We start from the raw sequence: 20,673 nt of genomic DNA, 5'->3' as shown, positions 1-20,673 counted from the left end.
TACCCATAAACATCTCTAAAATCAGGGTTTTTTTTTAAACAATTAGTGGCATCTTAGAATCAATGAAGTATGAGTATTTCTAGTACAAGAACTGTAGAGATAGTAATCACGGATATATAGATGTGGAACAGTGTATACAAATTTTATTTATAATAGAACTAATTAGTTGGATTTCACCACACAACAGTCACCTGGGGTGGATATATTAACCAAACATGTATTTTAATTGTACTTAACAATTTTTGGACCAATTGTGTTTTCATAATTTTCAGTGTTACTGAGAAATATTTGGGACATTTTTAGTTGTATTTCACATTACTAATATGTTCCTTTATGTATGTTTTTTCATTTTCTTTTCCCCTGATGATGCTAGTGATGGAAGCACTATGGATCAAGAATATGGCCCTGCTTATACACCTCAAACTCATACTTCCTTTGGGATGCCTCCTAGCAGTGCACCTCCTAGCAACAGTGGAGCGGGGATTCTCCCTTCTCCGTCCACCCCCAGGTTTCCAACTCCAAGGACCCCAAGGACTCCAAGGACTCCTCGTGGAGCTGGTGGACCGGCTAGTGCTCAAGGTTCAGTCAAATATGAGAATTCAGACTTATATTCACCAGCCTCCACCCCGTCCACCTGCAGACCCCTGAATTCTGTTGAACCTGCAACTGTTCCTTCCATCCCTGAAGCACACAGTCTTTATGTAAACCTCATTCTTTCAGAGTCAGTTATGAATTTGTTTAAAGACTGTAACTTTGATAGTTGCTGTATCTGTGTTTGCAACATGAATATCAAGGGTGCCGATGTTGGAGTTTACATTCCAGATCCAACACAGGAAGCACAGTATCGGTGTACTTGTGGCTTCAGTGCTGTCATGAACAGGAAGTTTGGAAACAATTCAGGATTATTTCTAGAAGATGAACTAGACATCATAGGACGCAACACAGAATGTGGCAAAGAAGCAGAAAAACGTTTTGAAGCTCTCAGGGCTACTTCTGCTGAACATGTTAATGGAGGACTAAAGGAATCCGAAAAATTGCCTGATGAATTGATACTATTGCTACAAGATCAGTGCACTAATTTATTTTCACCTTTTGGAGCTGCAGACCAAGATCCTTTCCCCAAAATTGGTGTAACTAACAACTGGGTACGTGTTGAAGAGCGGGACTGTTGCAATGACTGCTACCTTGCATTAGAACATGGACGTCAGTTCATGGATAACATGTCAGGAGGCAAAGTTGATGAAGCACTTGTGAAAAGTTCATGCTTACACCCCTGGTCCAAAAGAAATGGTAAGTATGCTAATGAAGTAATTTTTCTCTCTATTTTGTTTTAGTTGTATGACTTTTCTTTCTTTAAAAAAGGTAATAAAGACAGTTTCCCATTTAGCTAATAGAGACACTTAAACTTGCACCTAAAACTCCTTCAAGAATGACACTTTTAAAGAAAGAACTTCCAAGTAGTTTAGTTTAGTTTCAGCAACAAAAGTATGGTTATTACAAGTCCGTAATTATGTACTTGTGTAGGAGTATAAAAGGTACTTTGCACATGTTAATTAACAGAAAAATGTTGGTTGTCTGCTTTGTTCAGAATTCTTTCACTCATTAAATGTTTATTGAGCAACTAGTATGTGCCAGGGACTGTTCTTTTATAAACTACAATATTAAAGCAAACATATTTCCTGTCCTTCCTGAGCCTATAAGACTCAAAATAACAAATTTAAATGAAAGTATTATATGGTATCAGATAGTGACAACTGCTTTGAAGGAAAAGCAGGGAAAGAAGTGGAAAAAGGACAGAAATGTGTTACTTTAGAGGTATGTTTAGAAAAGATACTACTGAAGGACAGCATTTGAGCAAAGAATGGGGGAATGTAAGCTGTGTGGCTAAACGAGAGAAGTGTTTTCAGATAGTGCAAAGACCGTAGTAGTGTGCTTAATGTTTGAGAAACAGGAAAGAGGCACTGTTGTTGGAATGAGCTGGGTGATGGGAGGACTGGTAGCAGTTGGAAGTCTAAGAGATGGCTGAGCACCAATGTCATGTGGGGTCTTATGGCCCATGTTTAGCTGTGGCCTTTATGGTTTATTCCGAGATGACTAGGACAGTTTTGAGCAAAAAAGCAAGATGATCCTTTCTTACCCAAATGCATATTTGGAAATACAAGTTTTAAATTGAGAGGAGTGGTTGGGGCTAGAGATTAAAAAATTTTGTGTGTGTGTGTTAGTAGTGTTTTGGGGCTTCCCAGTGATAGCTCAGTGGGTAAAGAATCCACCTGCAGTGCAGGAGACATAAGAGATGTGGGTTCAGTCCCTGGATTGGGAAGATCCCTTGGAGGAGGAAATTGCAAGCCACTCTTGTATTCATGCCTAGAAAATTCCAGGCATGGACAGCAGACCTGTTAGGGGGTCACAACCCCTCCTCCATGGGGTCTCAAAGGGTCGGACATGACTGAGCACGTGACGCCTACATGGCCCCTGTCAGTGTTTTAGACTGTGGAGCTGCATGGAACAGCTTGGAGAGTGACTGCAGGTAGAGAACTCTAAGGGTAGGACTTACGTTTAGAGAGGGGGAAAGAGAGGAGGGTCCAGGGTAGGAAATTAAGGAGGTAGGAAGAAAACCAAGGAAGTATGGTATACTGGAAGCAAAGTATAGGAAATGTTTGAAGGAGAGATTGATCATTGATATCAAATATTTATATGTAGTATCTAATGAGTTAATCCATTTGAGTTGCTTAACATAATACTTAACACACAATAAGTAATAAATTTGTACAAGCTGCCATTATTAAAGTTAGCAATAAGGTTTTTTGTTTTTTTTCAGATGTAGCCACTATACTTTTAAAATGGTGTATCAGTATACCACTTTTGGTAATTACACAGGAAGTTAGCCTTTCTTGAAACCTACCTGTCTTTCTTCTAGCTGTCTTTCATGTGTTTTTGTTAAGAATTTATATTCTTAGGTGATAGGTACCATTTAATAATTTTGATTTAGTCCCTTATGTCATTTGCTAATAAGTCATTTTTTGACACATGTGCAAAACTGTGTGCTTGGTATTCTGGGAGATAGGAAGATATCCTATATTTAAATTACTTATAGACTACTCGGAATCTGTAAGTAAACTAAAGTCTGTTACTAAAACTGCAGTGGAAGTTTGAAATGAAAATACTCTAAATGCCCATTGACAAGAGAATGGATAATAATTAAGATATAACAGTACAGAGGAATCTTACATAAGCTCTGAAAATGAATAAAACTATTATAATAGATGAGTCTTAGTAAAAGTAATGAGGGGGGAGGGAGAGGAAACAAGTCCCAGAAGATTTTATATAATGAGATTTTTTTTTTATAAAGTGTAAAACAGGCAAAACTAAATGTGTTTTTCAGATGCACATAAAATTCAGGATAGTGGTTAATTCTTAAAAGCTGAGGGCTAGAATCATATCCCTCAGCTTTACTTCTTGCACCGTGAGGTCATAGTTGTTCATAACATTATTATTAAAGAAAATGTGTGAATGAGATAGGGCTATGCATGAACCAGTGGTTAAATTTTATTCATGATCTAGTTTGATGTTTCATCAAACTCACTATACTCAAGGTTCAGATTTTTAAAGAGGTGTAAATAAATGTCATATATTTATTTTTTAAAATCTATAGGGGTGGATTTAAGGTATCTATAGATACAGATTTAATACATAGATTTTTAAAGTAGTAATTAAGAACATAGGCCATGGAACTGACTACTTGGGTTTGAAACGTGGCTCCATCACTATAATCTATGCCCTTGGGCAAATTATTTCATCTCTGTCTCAGTTTTTGGAAATAGTCAGTGATAGTATTTACCTCTTACAATGTTGAGAGAATCAAATGAGCTAATACAAATAAACAGAGACCATATAAAACAGAGTACCTGGCACAAAATAAGAATTCAGATATTTGCAGTAGTAATAATAGCAAGAGTAGCATTAGTGGTATTCTGTTTTGTTATTTGTTTTTAAGAACCAACTCATCTTCTTGTGATGAAGGGTCTCATCACAAGAAAATAAAATTTACAACTGTATTTGTTGGTGGATGTTAGCTGGACTTACTGTGGTGATCATTTTGCAATACATATGCATCATCATTTTGTACACCTGAAACTAATATTATGTCAATTATACCTCAAAAAAAGAAAAAAGCACTTAATCTGCCAAACAATAGAAAATGCACGATAATGCTCAAAATCCTTTAAGCTAGGCTTCAACAGTACGTGAACCGAGAACTTCCAGATGTACAAGCTGGATTTAGAAAAGGCAGAGGAACCAGAGATCAAATTACCAACATCTGCGGGATCATATAAAAAGCAAGAGAATTCCAGAAAAACATCTGCTTCATTGACTACGCTAAAGCCTTTGACTGTGTGGATCACAACAAACTGGAAAATTCTTCAAGAGATGGGAATACCAGACCACCTTACCTGCCTCCTGAGAAACCTGTGTTCAAGTCAAGAAGCAACAGTTTAGAATTGGACATGGAACAACAGACTGGTTCCAAATTGGGAAAGGAGTGCATCAAGGCTGTACATTGTAACCCTGCTTATTTAACCTATATGCAAAGTTCAGTTCAATTGCTCAGTCATGTCCGACTCTTTGCGACCCCATGAACCGCACCATGGCAGGCCTCCCTGTCCATCACCAACCCCCAGAGTTCACCCAAACCCATATCCATTGAGTTGGTGATGCCATCTGACCATCTCATCCTCTGTCGTCCCTTTCTCCTCCTGCCCTCAATTTTTCCCAGCATCAGGGTCTTTTCCAATGAGTCAGCTCTTCGCATCAGGTGGCCAAAGTATTGGAGTTTCAGCTTCAGCACCAGTCCTTCCAATGAATGTTCAGGACTGATTTCCTTTAGGATGGACTGGTTGGATCTCCTTGCAGTCCAAGGGACTCTCAAGAGTCTTCTCCAACACCACGGTTCAAAAGCATCAGTTCTTCGGTGCTCAGCTTTCTTTATAGTCCAACTCTCACATCCATACATGACCACTGGAAAAACCATAGCCTTGATTAGACGGACCTTTGTTGGCAAAGTAGTGTCTCTGCTTTTCAATGTGCTGTCTAGGTTGGTCATAACTTTGCTTCCAAGGACTACGTGTCTTTTAATTTCATGGCTACAGTCACTATCTGCAGTGGTTTTGGAGCCCCCCAAAATAAAGTCAGCCACTGTTTCCACTGTTTCCCATCTATCTGCCATGAAGTGATGGGACCAGATGCCATGATCTTCGTTTTCTGAATGTTGAGCTTTAGGCCAACTTTTTCACTCTCCTCTTCACTTTCATCAAGAAGCTCTTTACTTATTCTTCACTTTCTGCCATAAGGGTGGTGTCATCTGCATATCTGAGATATTATTTCTCCCGGCAATCTTGATTCCAGCCTGTGCTTCCTCCAGCCCAGCGTTTCTCGTGATGTACTCTCCATATAAGTTAAATAAGCAGGGTGACAATATACAGCCTTGATGTACTCCTTTTCTTATTTGGAACCAGTCAGTTGTTCCATGTCCAGTTCTAACTGTTGCTTCCTGACCTACATACATGTTTCTCAAGAGGCAGGACAGGTGGTCTGGTATTCCCATCTCTTTCAGAATTTTCTAGTTTATTGTGATCCACACAGTCAAAGGCTTTGGCATAGTCAGTAAAGCAGAAACAGAAATATATGCAGAGTAGTACATCATGCAAAATCCTAGGCTGGATGAAACACAAGCTGAAATCAAGATTGCTGGGAGAAGTATCAACAATCTCAGATAAGCAGATGGCACCACCCTTATGGCAGAAAGTGAAGAGGAACTAAAGAGCCTCTTGATGAAGGTGATAGAGGAGAGTTTGCTGGCTTAAAACTCAACATTCAAAAAATGAAGATCATGGCATTCGGTCCCATCACTTCATGGAAAATGGATGGGGAAACAGTGACAGACTATTTTCTTGGGCTCCAAAATCGCTGTAGAAGATGACTGCAGCCATGGAATTAAAAGACACTTGCTCCTTGGAAGACAAGCTATGACCTACCTAGACAGCATATTAAAAAGCAGAATACCACTTTGCTGACAAAAGTCCATACAGTCAAAGGTATGGTTTTTTTTCCACTAGTCATGTATGGATGTGAAAGTTTGACCATAAAGAAGGCTGAGTGCTGAAGAACTGATGCTTTTGAATTGTGGTGCTGGAGAAGACTGTTCAGAGTCTCTTGAATAGCAAGGAGATCTAATCAGTCAGTCCTGAAGGAAATTAACCCTAAGTATTGATTGGACTTCCCCGGTGGCTCAGACAGTAAAGCGTCTGTCTACAATGCGGGAGACCCGGGTTCGATCCCTGGGTTGGGAAGATCCCCTGGAGAAGGAAATGGCAATCCACCCCAGGACTATTGCCTGGAAAATCCCATGGACAGAGGAGCCTGGTAGTCTACAGCCCATGGGGTCGCAAAGAGTCAGACACGACTGAGCGACTTCACTTCACTTCACTTCATTGATTGGAAAGACTGATGCTGAAGCTGAAGCTCCAGTACTTTTGCCACCTGATACAAAGAGCTGACTCATTTGAAAAGACCCTGATGCTGAGAAAGATTGAAGGCACGAGGTGAAGGGGGTGACAGAGGATGAGATGGTTGGATGACATCACTGAATCAATGGACATGAGTTTGAGCAAACTCCGGGAGATTGTGAAGGACAGGGAAGCCTGGCGTGCTACAGTCCATGGGGCTACAAAGGGTTGGACATGACTGAGCGACTGAACAACAGCAACAAATACTGGGTTATTTACCTAATGAACACTTTTTTATAACAATAAGGACTGATATAAACAGATAACTCTGCAGCCATAAAGATGAATTTTATCCTAAGAACTTACATTGAGAAAATAATTCAAAACAAAAAAGAAATATATTTCAGTTTAAAATTTCAATATAAACATGCTGTAAAACCTAAATTTTCAAGCATGGAGTACTTTTTCATTAAATTATAACAGCTTCATTAAATGGTAGCAAGCGCTTATTTAATACATTAGTACCTTTGCCCCAATTGTTTTCTCTGCTTGGGACACTTCTTCCAGGTATTTACATGAGTAACTCTCTTTTCTCTTTACTTTTGTCAGAAGTCATCTTAGTGTAAAATTGCAAACCACTCTTCATCTTCCCCATCCTGCTGCTTTTGCTTTCTCCCTCTAGTGTTTGCTTATTACCTTCTAAACATACTGTATAATATATTAACTATCATCTCTCACTCCATTAAGTTCACTCTGTGTGAGTTCTGTGTACAAGAAATGATTTTGTCTGTTTCGTTTGTTATGTCCAAATACCTAAAATAGTATCTGGCATGTAGTAGATGTCCAGAAGTCCAGGGTGTTGAAATATTTGTTAGAAGGAATTAAGAGTCTATAATTTAATGGTAATGTTTATTTTTTTCAAAATGGGAAAAGCTTTGTTCTAATTATAAAAAATACATACTTTCTGAAAAGAAAGTTAATCTAAATAGTATAGATAAATAGAAGTAAAAATTGCCCCAGCCCCATCATTACACCACTGCATGATCACTCATTTTTAAGCAACTTTGGCATATCATACAGTTCATCCCTTTGAAGTGAACAACTGAATGGTTTTTAGTTAGCACAGACTTGTGTAGCCATCACCAAAATCAATTTTAGGACATTTTCATCATCCCCAAAATCTATAGTTATGAGCGCTCACTCATATTTTCCTCCAACCACCCCCTCCTTGCACTGGCCAATGACCAGTCTACTTTCTGTCTTTGTAGATTTCCCTCTTAAATACTCCATATAAATAATATTATACACTCTATAGTCTTTTGTGATTGACTTCTTTTTCTTAGCATACTTTTTCAGAGTTCATCCAGTTTGTAGCATGTGTTAGTACTTAATTCATTTTTATTGCCAAATAATCTATTTATTTTATTACCACATTTTATTTTCCTATTCATCTGTTGATGGGCATTTGGATTGTTCACCCTCTTTGGCTGATGTGAATAATGATACATTGAACATTTGTGTACAAGTTTTTGTGTAAACATATATTTTTATTAGTCTTGAGTGAACTTGATATAACTCTTGTTTTACTTTCTGAGAAATTGCCAGACTCTTTTCTAAAGCAGCTGCTCCATTTTACATTCCCATCGCAGGGTGTGAGGGTTCCACTTTTTCCACATTCTCATTAACACTTGTCGTCATGTGTTTATAATTATTACCATCATCATCATCATACTGGATTGTGAAATATTATCTCATTATTGTTTTGATTGCATTTCCCTAATGATTAATGATGCTGAATGTCTTTTCATGTGTTTATTGCCTGTTCGTATTTTTTCTTTGGAGAAATGTCTTTTCAGATCCTTTGCCCATTTTTAAATTAGACTGTTTTGTTTTTTCATTGTTGAGTTGTGACTGTTCTTTATATCTTCTGGATATAAGTTTCTTAACATCTGCACATATTTTCTCCTTTTCTCTGGTTTGTCTTTTCACTTTCTTGATGCTATCATTTGAAGGAGAAGAGTTTTTAATTTTGATGAAGTTCACTGTATTACTACTCTCTTGTGTACTTTTTGGTTTGTACTTTTGGTCCATACTTTTGGTGCCATATCTACAAAGACTTTAATCCTAAGTCATGAAAATTTACTTCTGTTTTTTTTCTATGAGTTTTATTGTTTCATCACATTTTTACATCTGTCATCCATTCTGAATTAACTTTGGTATATCATGTAAGGAAGAGGTTCAGTTTTTTTCTTTTGCACATGAATATCCAGTTGCCTTAGAACCATTTGTTGAGAAGATTATCTTTTCACATTGAATTGTGTTGGCACCTTTGTCAAAAATCAATTGACTGTAAATATGAAGTTTTATTTCTGCATGCTTATTTCTGTTCTACTCAACAGAATATCTTTTCTTTATGATCACTCTTAAAAATATATATTCTAAAACCATTGCTTTCCAACCAGATTTCAGCTTTGAGACCTGGCAGTTATATTCTTTTTCATGCATTCCTCCCCACAAGATTATAAGATCCCTGAAGACATGGATAAGAATGTATTTCACAGTATTCCCAGCAGCTAGCATAATTCCTGAACCATAGTAGGTCTTTGTTATATGTTTTTAATAATGAAAGATTGTGAATGAGAATCTCTTTGAATTAAAATCAAACTATAAATTCCTGAACTTAACTCATATCAGAAATTCTCAGGGTAAGCTCTGTATATGTATTTTATAAGTGTTCCCCTTTTGATTATGATAAACAACCTTAGCCAGTGACAGCTTTTTCTAGATTTTATGTAAACACATATCAATACACAGTTCTATTTGTGTAAAGTATCTTGCAGTTTTAAAACCTATTTTTTATTTACTAGTGTATTATCAGTCCACTTCAAATAGCTCTTATCACTTTAGTATTTTTGCTGGGTATATATTAGTTTATTAAGTATAATAGTATTCAGCAATATATCTGAAATTTAGTTCTTTCTGATTCTGTATACTATTTATTGGAGAAGGCAATGGCAACCCACTCCAGTGTCTGGAAAATCCCATGGACGGAGGAGCCTGGTAGGCTTCAGTCCATGGGGTCGCTAGGAGTCGGACACGACTGAGCAACTTGACTTTCACTTTTCACTTTCATGCATTGGAGAAAGAAATGGCAGCCCACTCCAGTGTTCTTGCCTGGAGAATCCCAGGGTCGGGGGAGCCTGGTAGACTGCTGTCTCTGGGGTCACACAGAGTCGGACATGACTGAAGCAACTTAGCAGCAGCAGCAGCATACTATTTATAGATAAAGGAAATTAGAGCAGGAAATAGTAGGTTAGGCAATAATAATAATGAATTAAAGTTGAATGATTTAATGTAACAGAGTGCTCAGACAAGATTTAATGATACAACTGAACCATTCTCAAGGGACAGATTAATTATATTAGGAAGATTTCATGGTTTTTTAAAAAGCCATTGGATGTTTAAGAGCATCACCTTTCATATCCATTCTGATAGTTGGTCAGAAATGTAGATCATAATAATTTGATAATCTGTAAATCTGTTAAGTCTAGGTTTATAAAAATTGTGTGGGTATTTAAGTCTAGGTTTATAAAGTATGTGTGCACATTATGACAATATCTAGCAGTGTGAACAACTTTATCTGTTACTATGCAAATTATATACTTTAGAATTGTTACAGTTTACTATTTTTCACAAATTAAACTTTAATCATGGTAAGCAGTGTTATCTATCTGATCTTTTTACCAAAGTAGAGGTATTTAAAGTGGATAATTAATAATACCATTTAATAATAACAATTAATGGTACCATTTATGTATGAAGTAGTGTTCTGTCTATTAAGGTACCATGGAAAAGAAACGCAAAAAAGCAAAATGGCTGTCTGGGGAGGCCTTACAGCTGTACAAAGAAGAGAAGCGAAAAGCAAAGGACAAAAGGAAATATATAAGCATCTGAATGCAGAGTTCCAAAGAAAAGCAAGAAGAGATAAGAAAGCCTTCCTCAGCGATCAATGCAAGGAAATAGAGAAAAATAACAGAATGGGAAAGACTAGAGATCTCTTCAAGAAAATTAGATATACCAAGGGAACATTTCACGTGAAGATGGGCTCGATAAAGGACAGAAATGGTATGGACCTAACAGAAGCAGAAGATATTAAGAAGAGGTGGCAAGAATACACGGAAGAACTGTACAAAAAAGATCTTCAAGACCAAGATAATCACAATGGTGTGATCACTCACCTAGAGCCAGATATCCTGGAATGTGAAGTCAAGTGGGCCTTAGAAAGCATCACTATGAACAAAGCTAGTGGAGGTGATGGAATTCCAGTTGAGCTATTTCAAATCGTGGAAGATGATGCTATGAAAATGCTGCCCTCAATATGCCAGCAAATTTGGAAAACTCAGCAGTGGCCACAGGACTGGAAAAGGTCCGTTTTCATTCCAATCCCAAAGAAAGGCAATGCCAAAGAATGCTCAAACTACTGCACAATTGCACTCATCTCACACGCTAGTAAAGTCATGCTCAAAATTCTCCAAGCCAGGCTTCAGCAATACGTGAACCATGAACTTCCAGATGTTCAAGCTGGTTTTAGAAAAGGCAGAGGAACCAGAGATCAAATTGCCAACATCTGCTGGGTCATGGAAACAGCAAGAGAGTTCCAGAAAAACATCTATTTCTGCTTTATTGACTATGCCAAAGCCTTTGACTGTGTGGATCACAAGAAACTGTGGAAAATTCTGAGAGAGATGGGAATACCAGACCACCTGACCTGCCTCTTGAGAAATTTGTATGCAGGTCAGGAAGCAACAGTTAGAACTGGACATGGAACAACAGACTGGTTCCAAATAGGAAAAGGAGTACGTCAAGGCTATATACTGTCACCCTGCTTATTTAACTTCTCTGCAGAGTACATCATGAAAAACGCTGGGCTGGAAGAAGCACAAGCTGGAATCAAGATTGCCGGGAGAAATATAAATTACCTCAGATATGCAGATGACACCACCCTTATGGCAGAAAGTGAAGAGGAACTAAAAAGCCTCTTGAAAGTGGAGAGTGAAAAAGTTGGCTTAAAGCTCAACATTCAGAAAATGAAGATCATGGCATCCGGTCCCATCATTTCATGGGAAATAGACGGGGAAACAGTGTCAGACTTTATTTTTTGGGCTCCGGAATCACTGCAGATGGTGACTGCAGCCATGAAATTAAAAGACGCTTACTCCTTGGAAGAAAAGTTATGACCAACCTAGATAGCATATTCAAAAGCAGAGACATTACTTTGCCGACTAAGGTCCGTCTAGTCAAGGCTATGGTTTTTCCTGTGGCCATGTATGGATGTGAGAGTTGGACTGTGAAGAAGGCTGAGCGCCGAAGAATTGATGCTTTTGAACTGTGGTGTTGGAGAAGACTCTTGAGAGTCCCTTGGATTACAAGGAGATCCAACCAGTCCATTCTGAAGATCAACCCTGGGATTTCTTTGGAAGGAATGATGCTAAAGCTGAAGCTCCAGTACTTTGGCCACCTCATGCGAAGAGTTGACTCATTGGAAAAGACTGATGCTGGGAGGGATTGGGGGCAGGAGGAGAAGGGGATGACAGGATGAGATGGCTGGATGGCATCGCTGACTCGATGGACGTGAGTCTGAGTGAACTCCGGGAGTTGGTGATGGACAGGGAGCCCTGGTGTGCTACGATTCATGGGGTCGCAAAGAGTCGGACATGACTGAGTGACTGAACTGAACTGATGAGCACCAAAGACAATCAAAATAAAAGCAAAAGGGAAGAAATTGATTTGATCAATTTATAAATGAGTTAATGAGCTAATGAATGACTTTATGAAGATAAGCTACGATATTTTTATTATGTTTCTTCTTGGTTTTAAATAGCTAGAAAAATCATCTCTGTAGTTGATTCTAGTGATAACCTCACTGTGAATGTAGGAGACATAAGAGACGTGGGTTCAGTTCCTGATTCGGGAAGATCCACTGGAGGAGGTCATGGCAACCCACTCCATAATTCTTGCCTGGAGAATCCCATGGACAGGAGCCTGACAGGCTACAGTCTTTAGGGTCGCAAAGAGTCAGACACGACTGAAGTGACTTAGCATGCACGCACAGATCATTTTAGATAGAACTCAATATAGTTCTCTCTACAAGCAGATGCTTAATCTTGGTGATGTAGAGCTGAATTTACTTTCCTAGATGGATTTCTTTGTTATCTTAAAATGTTTTGTTTGTTGACAATAGCAATTCTTCTTTTTTTAATGGTTGTAGATGTGAGTGTGCAGTGCTCACAAGATATACTTCGAATGCTCCTATCGCTTCAGCCAGTTCTTCAGGATGCTATTCAGAAAAAAAGAACAGTAAGGCCTTGGGGGGTTCAAGGTCCTCTCACTTGGCAACAATTTCATAAAATGGCTGGCCGAGGCTCTTATGGTAAGTAATTTATAATCATGTATTGACTTATTTCATATCAGTTCTCAGTATTTTTACCCAACTCTAACAAGCACATTTATCTTCCTTAAATATTTCTGTGGCATATACTTGACCTAGGGCCATTGTGGTCAGTCTCAGCCTTCCTTATTTTAAATATTTTCAGCATTCAGTTTACTGAATTTTCCAATCTCACTTCAGAAAGAACACCATGTTTTTACATGTTACACTGACCTGTAAGATTCTGTGCTAAGAAAGAATCATACTGCCAATTTTTTTAAAAGTGTTGATACACTACGTTTTTGTAAGTTACCATTTTACATACAAAATTGAATGAAAAATGATATAAAAAAGATAATCCTAGTGATAAGAGGCCCAAAAGTCTTCCTTTTTTAAAAAAACAAAAACATGAAATTTGCCAGTTGTGACAAGAATAACTCCCACATAGTACATAGTAGATTTGTAATCAACTGTAATGGAAGGAACATTCATCATACTTGAACTATCTGTTGAACATTGTCTCTAGAGGGGAAAAAATTGTCTCTGAAAGGTGAGATGTAATTGGAACTTTAACAGAATTGTAAAGTAAAATAAAAAATTAAAAAAATAATAATAATAATAAAATATATTTGGAATCACAGTCCTTAGCACTGAAATCCTTGACTTTTTTGCATGGTTTTAGAATGCATCATGTACAGAAGTAGTAGATTTGCTCATATTTTCCTTTTCCTCCTTTTATTAATGGGTAAATAAATTTCATTAAAAAAAGATATTTGGGGCTTCCCTGGTGACTCAGTGGTTAAGAATCTGCCTGCCAGTGCAGGGGACATAGGTTCTGTCCCTGGTCCCTGAAGATCCCACAAGCTGCAGAGCAACTAAGCCCATAAGCTAGCACTCTAGACCCTGTGACCTGCAACTATTGAAGTCCAGGTGTCTAGAGTCCATGCTCTGCAACAAGAGAAACCATTGCAATGAGAATCCTATGCACTACAACTAGAGAGTAACCCCTGCTCGCTGCATCTAGAGAAAGCCTGTGTGCAACAACAAAGATGCAATTCAGTCATTAAAAAAAAAAAAAAACCTTGATACTCAGTGAAAACTGCAGTTTAATTAGAGTATTTTTAGTTTCTTTTTTTTTCTATTTTTTAAATAGATTTACAATGATTTTAAAAGATTTAAAATGATTTACAATGTTAGTTTCAGGTGTGCAACAAAATGATTCAGTTATACATATATTTATTCTTTTTTAGATTCTTTTCTCATATAGGTCATCACAGACTCTTGAGGTACGGTTGTACAGTAGGTCTTTGTTCATTATGTATAGTAGTGTGTATATCACAAGCTCCCGATTTATCCCTCCCCCCTACATTTCCCCTTTAGTAACAAACGGTAAGTTTGTTTTCAATATATGTAAGTATGTTTCTGTTTTTGCTAATAAGTTGATTTGTCTCTTTTTTTTTGTAAGTAGATTCCACAGCTGAATAATATATGATATTTGTCTTTGACTTATTTAGTATAATAATTTCTAGGTCCATGCATGTTGCTGCAAATGGCATTTTTTCATTCTTTTTTATTGCTGAGTAATATTCCATTATAGGGTTCCCAGGTGGTGCTGCAGGTAAAGAACCTGCTTGCCAGTGCAGGAGACATAAGAGATCTGGGTTCGATCCCTGGATCGGGAAGCTCCCTTGGAGAAGGGCATGGCAACCTACTCCAGTATTCTTACCTGGAGAATCCTGTGGACAGAGGAGCCTGGAGGGCTATGGTCCATAGGGTCACACAGAGTCAGACACGACTGAAGTGACTTAGCACACAGCACAGGCACACATTCCATTGTATATATGTACTGAGCTTCCCAGGTAGGGCAGTGGTAGAGAATCTGCCTGCCACACAGGAGACCCAGGTTTGATCGTTGGTCAGGAAGATCCTCTGGAGGAGAAAATGACAATCCACTCCAATATTCTTTTTTTTTTTTTTTCTTCTTAATGCCAGTATTTTTGCCTGAGAATCTCATGGACAGAGGAGCCTGGTAGGCTAGAGTCCATAGGGATGCAAAGAGTCAGACACGACTTAGCAGCTAAACAACAATATTTATGCCATGTCGTCTTTATCCATTTCTTTTTCAATGGACCTTTAGATTACTTCCATGCCTCGGCTGTTGTAAATAGTGCTGCAATGACCATTGGGGTGCACGTATCCTTTGGGATTATGATTTTCTCCAGATACATGCCCAGGAGTGGGATTGCTGGATCATGTGGTATTTCTGAGTTTTTTAAGGAACTTCCATGTTGTTCTCCATAAGGGTTACACCAGTTTGCATTCCCACATACAGTGTAGCAGGGTTCCCTTTTCTCCACACCCTCGCCAGCATTTGTTGTTTTCGTATCTTTACATTCTTTTTAAAAGTCAAATGGCTGCATATATTCCATTATTCTTTACACATGATGTAATTTTTACCAGTCTACTGTTTGTGGATGTATATTGTTTGCATCATTATCATTACAACTGTTTTTCTATAATGTACACAATCCCTGGCTTAAAGCACGTGGGTAATTTTTTTTTTTTTTAAGTATTGCCAAATTGCTCCCTACCATAGCAGTTTAAACTCCCATCAATAAAATGCCTGTTTCCCCCAAACCTTTGCCAGTGAGGTGCTGGGTAGATGGGAGAAAATGGTGTGTTTCTTTATAGTTTGAATGGTAGAATAATACAGACTGTAAGGGTAGATTTCCTGAATCCTAATCCCATTTGTGCCACTTCTTGTGTGACACTGGACAAGTTATTAACTCTTCTATTTCTGCTTTCTCACCTCTAAAATCAAGTTAATATTAGTGTCTGCCTCCTGGTTTTCATGGGGTTAAATGACTTAATGTATGTAAAGATCTTTGAACATTACCTGGCACATAGCACTTGCTATTAATTATTTTAAATTCTTTGCTCTTAATGAGATCGAGCATCTTTTTATGTATAAGAGGTATTTCTGGGTTTTGTGAACTTTGTCCATATCCTTTGCCCATTTTTCTGTTATGATGTTGATCATTTTCTTATGGATTTATAGGTTCCCTTTCTGTGGTAAGGGAATTAACCTTTTGTTGTATGTGTTGCAAATCTTTTCTTCCGATTTGTTTTTAATTGTTTGCCTTTGTTAGTAGTGTTTTTTCATGCCGCAATTTAAAATCTATATTGTCAGGTTAATCATTTTTATTTTTTAGTTTTAAATTTTATTTTTATGATTAATTTTTGCCCTTGCTGTTTCTTCGTTGCTGCGTGTGGACTTTATCTACTCCCTAGTTGTGGTGTGTGGGCTTGTCATTGCTGTGGTTTCTCCTGTTACAGAGCATAGGCTCTAGGTACGTGGGCTACAGTAGTCGTAACATACGGGCTTGTTGCCCCATGGCATGTGAAGTCTTCTCAGACCAGGGATTAAACCCATGTCCCCTGCACTGGGAGGTGGATTCTTAACTGCTGGACCACCAGAGAAGTCCAGGTCAATCAGTTTGTATATGTACAGATTTTACATTATGCCTGCAAAGATTTTTTCTAGTCTAAATTTATTCAAAATAAAATGATGATGATACAGGTGAAAGGGATTAACAGGTACAAATTTCCAACTATAAAATAAATAAATCATGGGGATGTAACGTACACATGGACAATGCAGTTCGTAAAATTATAACAACTTTGTGTGGTGAATAATAATAACAGATCTTATTTTGGTGATTATTTTATAATGTATAAAAATGTCAAATCACTGTGTTGTACACCTGAAACTAATATTTTTAAAAACTCTCCCTCCCATATTTTCTTTTGTACTGATAAATTACCCAAATTACTTTTTTTCATTTAAGTGAAGGTATAAGTCACATGTTTCATACAGATTTTTAGTAAATTCCTAACTGTAAAAGTCTCAGTCACTGACTTTTAGGCATTTTTGTCTTTAAATATTTTTACTACTAATAATAACTTCACTAACTCTTGACATTTAAATGTTCCTCTTTTAGATCTTTTCTTAAAATATGTCTTTTCTTGTTTAGGAACTGATGAATCCCCAGAACCACTGCCAATTCCCACGTTTTTGTTGGGTTATGATTTTGATTTTCTGGTGCTTTCTCCATTTGCTCTCCCTTATTGGGAGAGACTTATGCTGGAACCCTATGGATCTCAAAGAGATATAGCCTATGTTGTACTCTGTCCAGAAAATGAAGCCTTGTTAAATGGAGCCAAAAGCTTTTTTAGAGATCTTACTGCAATATATGAGGTAGGTACTTTAAAAGGTCGTTTTAAAACACCTTATGATTTGTATGTTTATATATAAGATATACTGAACATTTCAGTTGATTGGTAAAGAATAATAATGATGTCAGGCTAGATGTTTAGTTCTTGTACCAGCCAGTTACATTCTCTACAGCTTTGACCCAGACCCTTTGTTGGATGTGTATGCCATGACTCACGGTGGAAGGGAAGACATTGTATGCGTATAATCCCATTTAAGATAATCTTTTTCTGAAAGAAAGGGTAATGTTGTTAAATGGCTAGGAAAAAAATTCCATTTTTTAAAATTCTAGTCTTAAAAAGAATTCTTGTCTTAATTCTGCAGGACCTCAGGTAGTGACTCTAGTCCTTATTTTGCTCATAGTAAGTATACAGCTATGATAGGCCTCTCTAAGACTCATTTTATTTCTGAAATTCTTGGCTGGTCTTTTAAGTTATAATTCTTAGGTTGTATCAATCATTGAGTGCAATGATTATAAATTTTAAGTACTCTGGAACATAAAGTCTTCATTTTATAGTCATTCCTGAGTATCCTGAGGGTATTGATTCTAGGACCCCTTGCAGGTATCCAAATCTATGGATGCCCAGTCTCTTATATAAAATGTCATAGTATTTGCATATAATCTACACATATCCTCACTTATACTTTAAACCATCTCTAGATTACTTACAGTATTTAATACTATGTAAGTAGTTGCAGATGTGGGAAATTCAAGTTTTGCTTTGTGAAACTTTTTTTTTTTTTTTTTTTTTAATATTTTTGATCCATGGTTGGTTGGTTGAATCTGTGGTTGCAGAACCTAAGGATATGAAGGACCGATGGTATTTTCCTTTTCCTACAAATACTTGGAAGTCTAGTCTTTAAATTTTCTTTTACAATCTGAATCATTATTTTGTGCCAGGTTAGTTCCTCATTAATATTCTGCTTAATGCAAGATATCTGTAGTGTGTTTTATAAAAGTAAATATTTCCAAAGAGTGTTACTTAGAACACTAGTCCTGCAAAATCTTCCGAGAAAAAAATTACATAGTTAGATAGGTTTGGGGAGACATTGTGTATCTATTTACCTTTTAGAGATTCATTATACATGTTAGATTATTAAAGCCTTTGAAATTCTTACAGTAAAGAAATTCTTTGTCATAAGTTTTCGTAACCCAGTGTTGCAAACCTATTTGAATTTGGACTTCGTATAACAAACCATAGTGGCCAGCAGAATTGGAGGCAGAGCTGGATATTTGCATTTATATACATGATTTGAAATAGTTATATGACTTAAAATGGCTGCAGATCTATACTCAGTTACTTCTGTATTCTGCAAGTTTTTGTTATTCAAAGTACATGGTTTTAGTGCTATTATTATTATCTAGGTGTTTTATTTCATTGGAGATAACTTTGATAGAAATTTAATGGATTTCTAATGTAAAAAGCATGAAGACCTATGGCACTGTTTCACTCTTGATATTTTTATTCCAAATGTTAATTATAAATGATAAAGCTTATTTTTTAAATAGCTTCAGTGCTTTATTTTATGATATGTACTAAAAACAACTATAGCAAATTCACTAATTCTGATTTCTGTATGTATATTTATAGTGTTGTCGATTGGGTCAACATAGACCTATTTCTCGATTATTGACGGATGGGATCATGAGAGTTGGATCTACTGCATCAAAGAAATTATCAGAAAAGTTGGTAGCAGAATGGTTTTCTCAGGCAGCTGATGGTAACAGTGAAGCATTTTCTAAACTCAAGCTTTATGCACAAGTCTGCAGATACGACCTAGGTATTGAATTTATATTTATTGTATAAGGCCAATTTTAGCAAAGTATGACCCAGTCCACCAACTTTTTGTAAATAATATTTTAATGAAACACAGCCATTCATTTATTTACAGGTTGCCTGGGCCTCCTTTTGTGCTATTAAAATCAGAGCTAAGTAGTTGTGACAGAGACTGTCTAACTTGCAAAGCCAAAAATATTTACTATCTGATCCTTTACAGAAAAAACTTTGATCACTGCAGTAGGGCTCCTATCAAGTAGGAAGATATGTGTTTTTTGTTTAAGTTTATTAACATTGAGATTCTTGATTTGTTAATGGTTTAGAGATAAAAACAACTTTTAGTTCCCTCTACAATATCAAGAGATAGTTCTTTGTTAGAATTAAGAAAATGACAATTATTGAGACTTGTTTTTAAAACCCTTAAGTGAATATCAATGGGTTTACTTTAGACAGTCCAAAGAGACACAGAACCAAAACACTGAACCTCATTAGACATTCCTATCATTTGAACCCCTCTGTTTTATATTGAATTAGTCCCCAGTATAGTCACTTTTCAACTTGTGACCAGGGAACTCTGTGAATGGTTTAATGAAAACTTGCTGGATATTTCATGGAAATCATTTTTTTATTTTGTATCTGTTGGTTTTTCAATTGAAAGTGGTTTTCAATTCCACTCAGAATTCATTTTTTTCAATTTCTAGCAGAAATAGTAAGCTAGTGTGCACTACCCTGTTACCAGGAAACTTAGGGAGAGGGTAATTACTGAAAAAGTATCCACTAATTATTATTCACATAGTAACTAAAGAAGCAATTAGTGAAATAAAGAATTAACTATCTTGCTTGTTTTTATTTTCTTTAGGTCCTTATCTCGCTTCCCAGCCATTGGACAGCTCTTTACTTTCCCAGCCAAATTCAGTTGCCCCTACAAGTCAGCCTTTGGTCACACCACCTCAGATGACAAGTACTGGCAGTGCTAATACTCCATCTGCCGCCCTAGCATCGACAGTGAGCAGCACCGGGACAGTGACTTCAGGTGTTGCCATGTCGTCTTCAGTTGCCACAGCTAACTCAACCTTGACTACGACTTCAGCTTCAGCTTCGTTGTCCTCCAGCTTGAATAGTGGAATGTCATCAAATAAACTACCTTCATTTCCACCTTTTGGCACTATGAACAGTAGTGCTACGGGATCCATGTCTACACAAGCAAGTACAGTTCCGAATAGCCAGCTAGGAGGGCAACCTCCATCAGCTCTACAAACAGCTGGCATTTCTGGAGAGTCGGCTTCAGTTCCCACTCAGGCACATCCTGATGTGTCTGAAAGGTATCTTTAAATATACTAATTTCGCAGAAATATAAATATATGCCGCTTCTGTCTGAGTAAGAATAGAGAAGAGCCTTTGATCTTACCCTTGAAATTTTAGTTTTTAATGTTGAATATTTTACCTGTAAAATTATAATGAAGACTCTTTGTAAAGTCTTTGATCATAGAATCTCAGAGTGGAAATGAAGACCCTGAAAACCGTCTAGTCCAGTTGTCCTGTGATGTTTGAGTCTATTCTGTGACATAATTGTCAAGTTGAGTTGCCTGTGCAAATCACTCCAGTAATCTATGTCACTATCAAATGACCCTGTTCAGAGGCGTAAGAGTTGTACCAGGGTTTGAATCTTGCTCTGTCATTTACTGGCTATAT

General features: G+C 37.1%; 1 protein-coding gene across 2 annotated transcripts in view; it reads left to right on the top strand.

Moving 5' to 3' along the window:
* Nucleotides 1-20,673, top strand: part of MED13 (mediator complex subunit 13) — a 99,872-nt gene that overhangs the window by 62,142 nt on the left and 17,057 nt on the right. For both annotated transcript variants that reach the window (XM_040244162.1, XM_040244163.1), the window contains 5 exons: nt 374-1,290; nt 12,772-12,933; nt 16,965-17,188; nt 18,796-18,985; nt 19,841-20,303. In XM_040244162.1, coding sequence (XP_040100096.1) covers nt 374-1,290; nt 12,772-12,933; nt 16,965-17,188; nt 18,796-18,985; nt 19,841-20,303 — 1,956 coding nt within the window. The remainder of the gene's footprint in view (nt 1-373; nt 1,291-12,771; nt 12,934-16,964; nt 17,189-18,795; nt 18,986-19,840; nt 20,304-20,673) is intronic.

This window comes from Oryx dammah, unplaced genomic scaffold (genome assembly GCF_014754425.2).
Source record: "Oryx dammah isolate SB20612 unplaced genomic scaffold, SCBI_Odam_1.1 HiC_scaffold_8, whole genome shotgun sequence".
Classification (NCBI taxonomy): Eukaryota; Metazoa; Chordata; class Mammalia; order Artiodactyla; family Bovidae; genus Oryx; species Oryx dammah.
The sequence above is the reverse complement of the archived record's forward strand: the minus strand, read 5'-3'. Positions and strand labels throughout refer to the sequence as shown.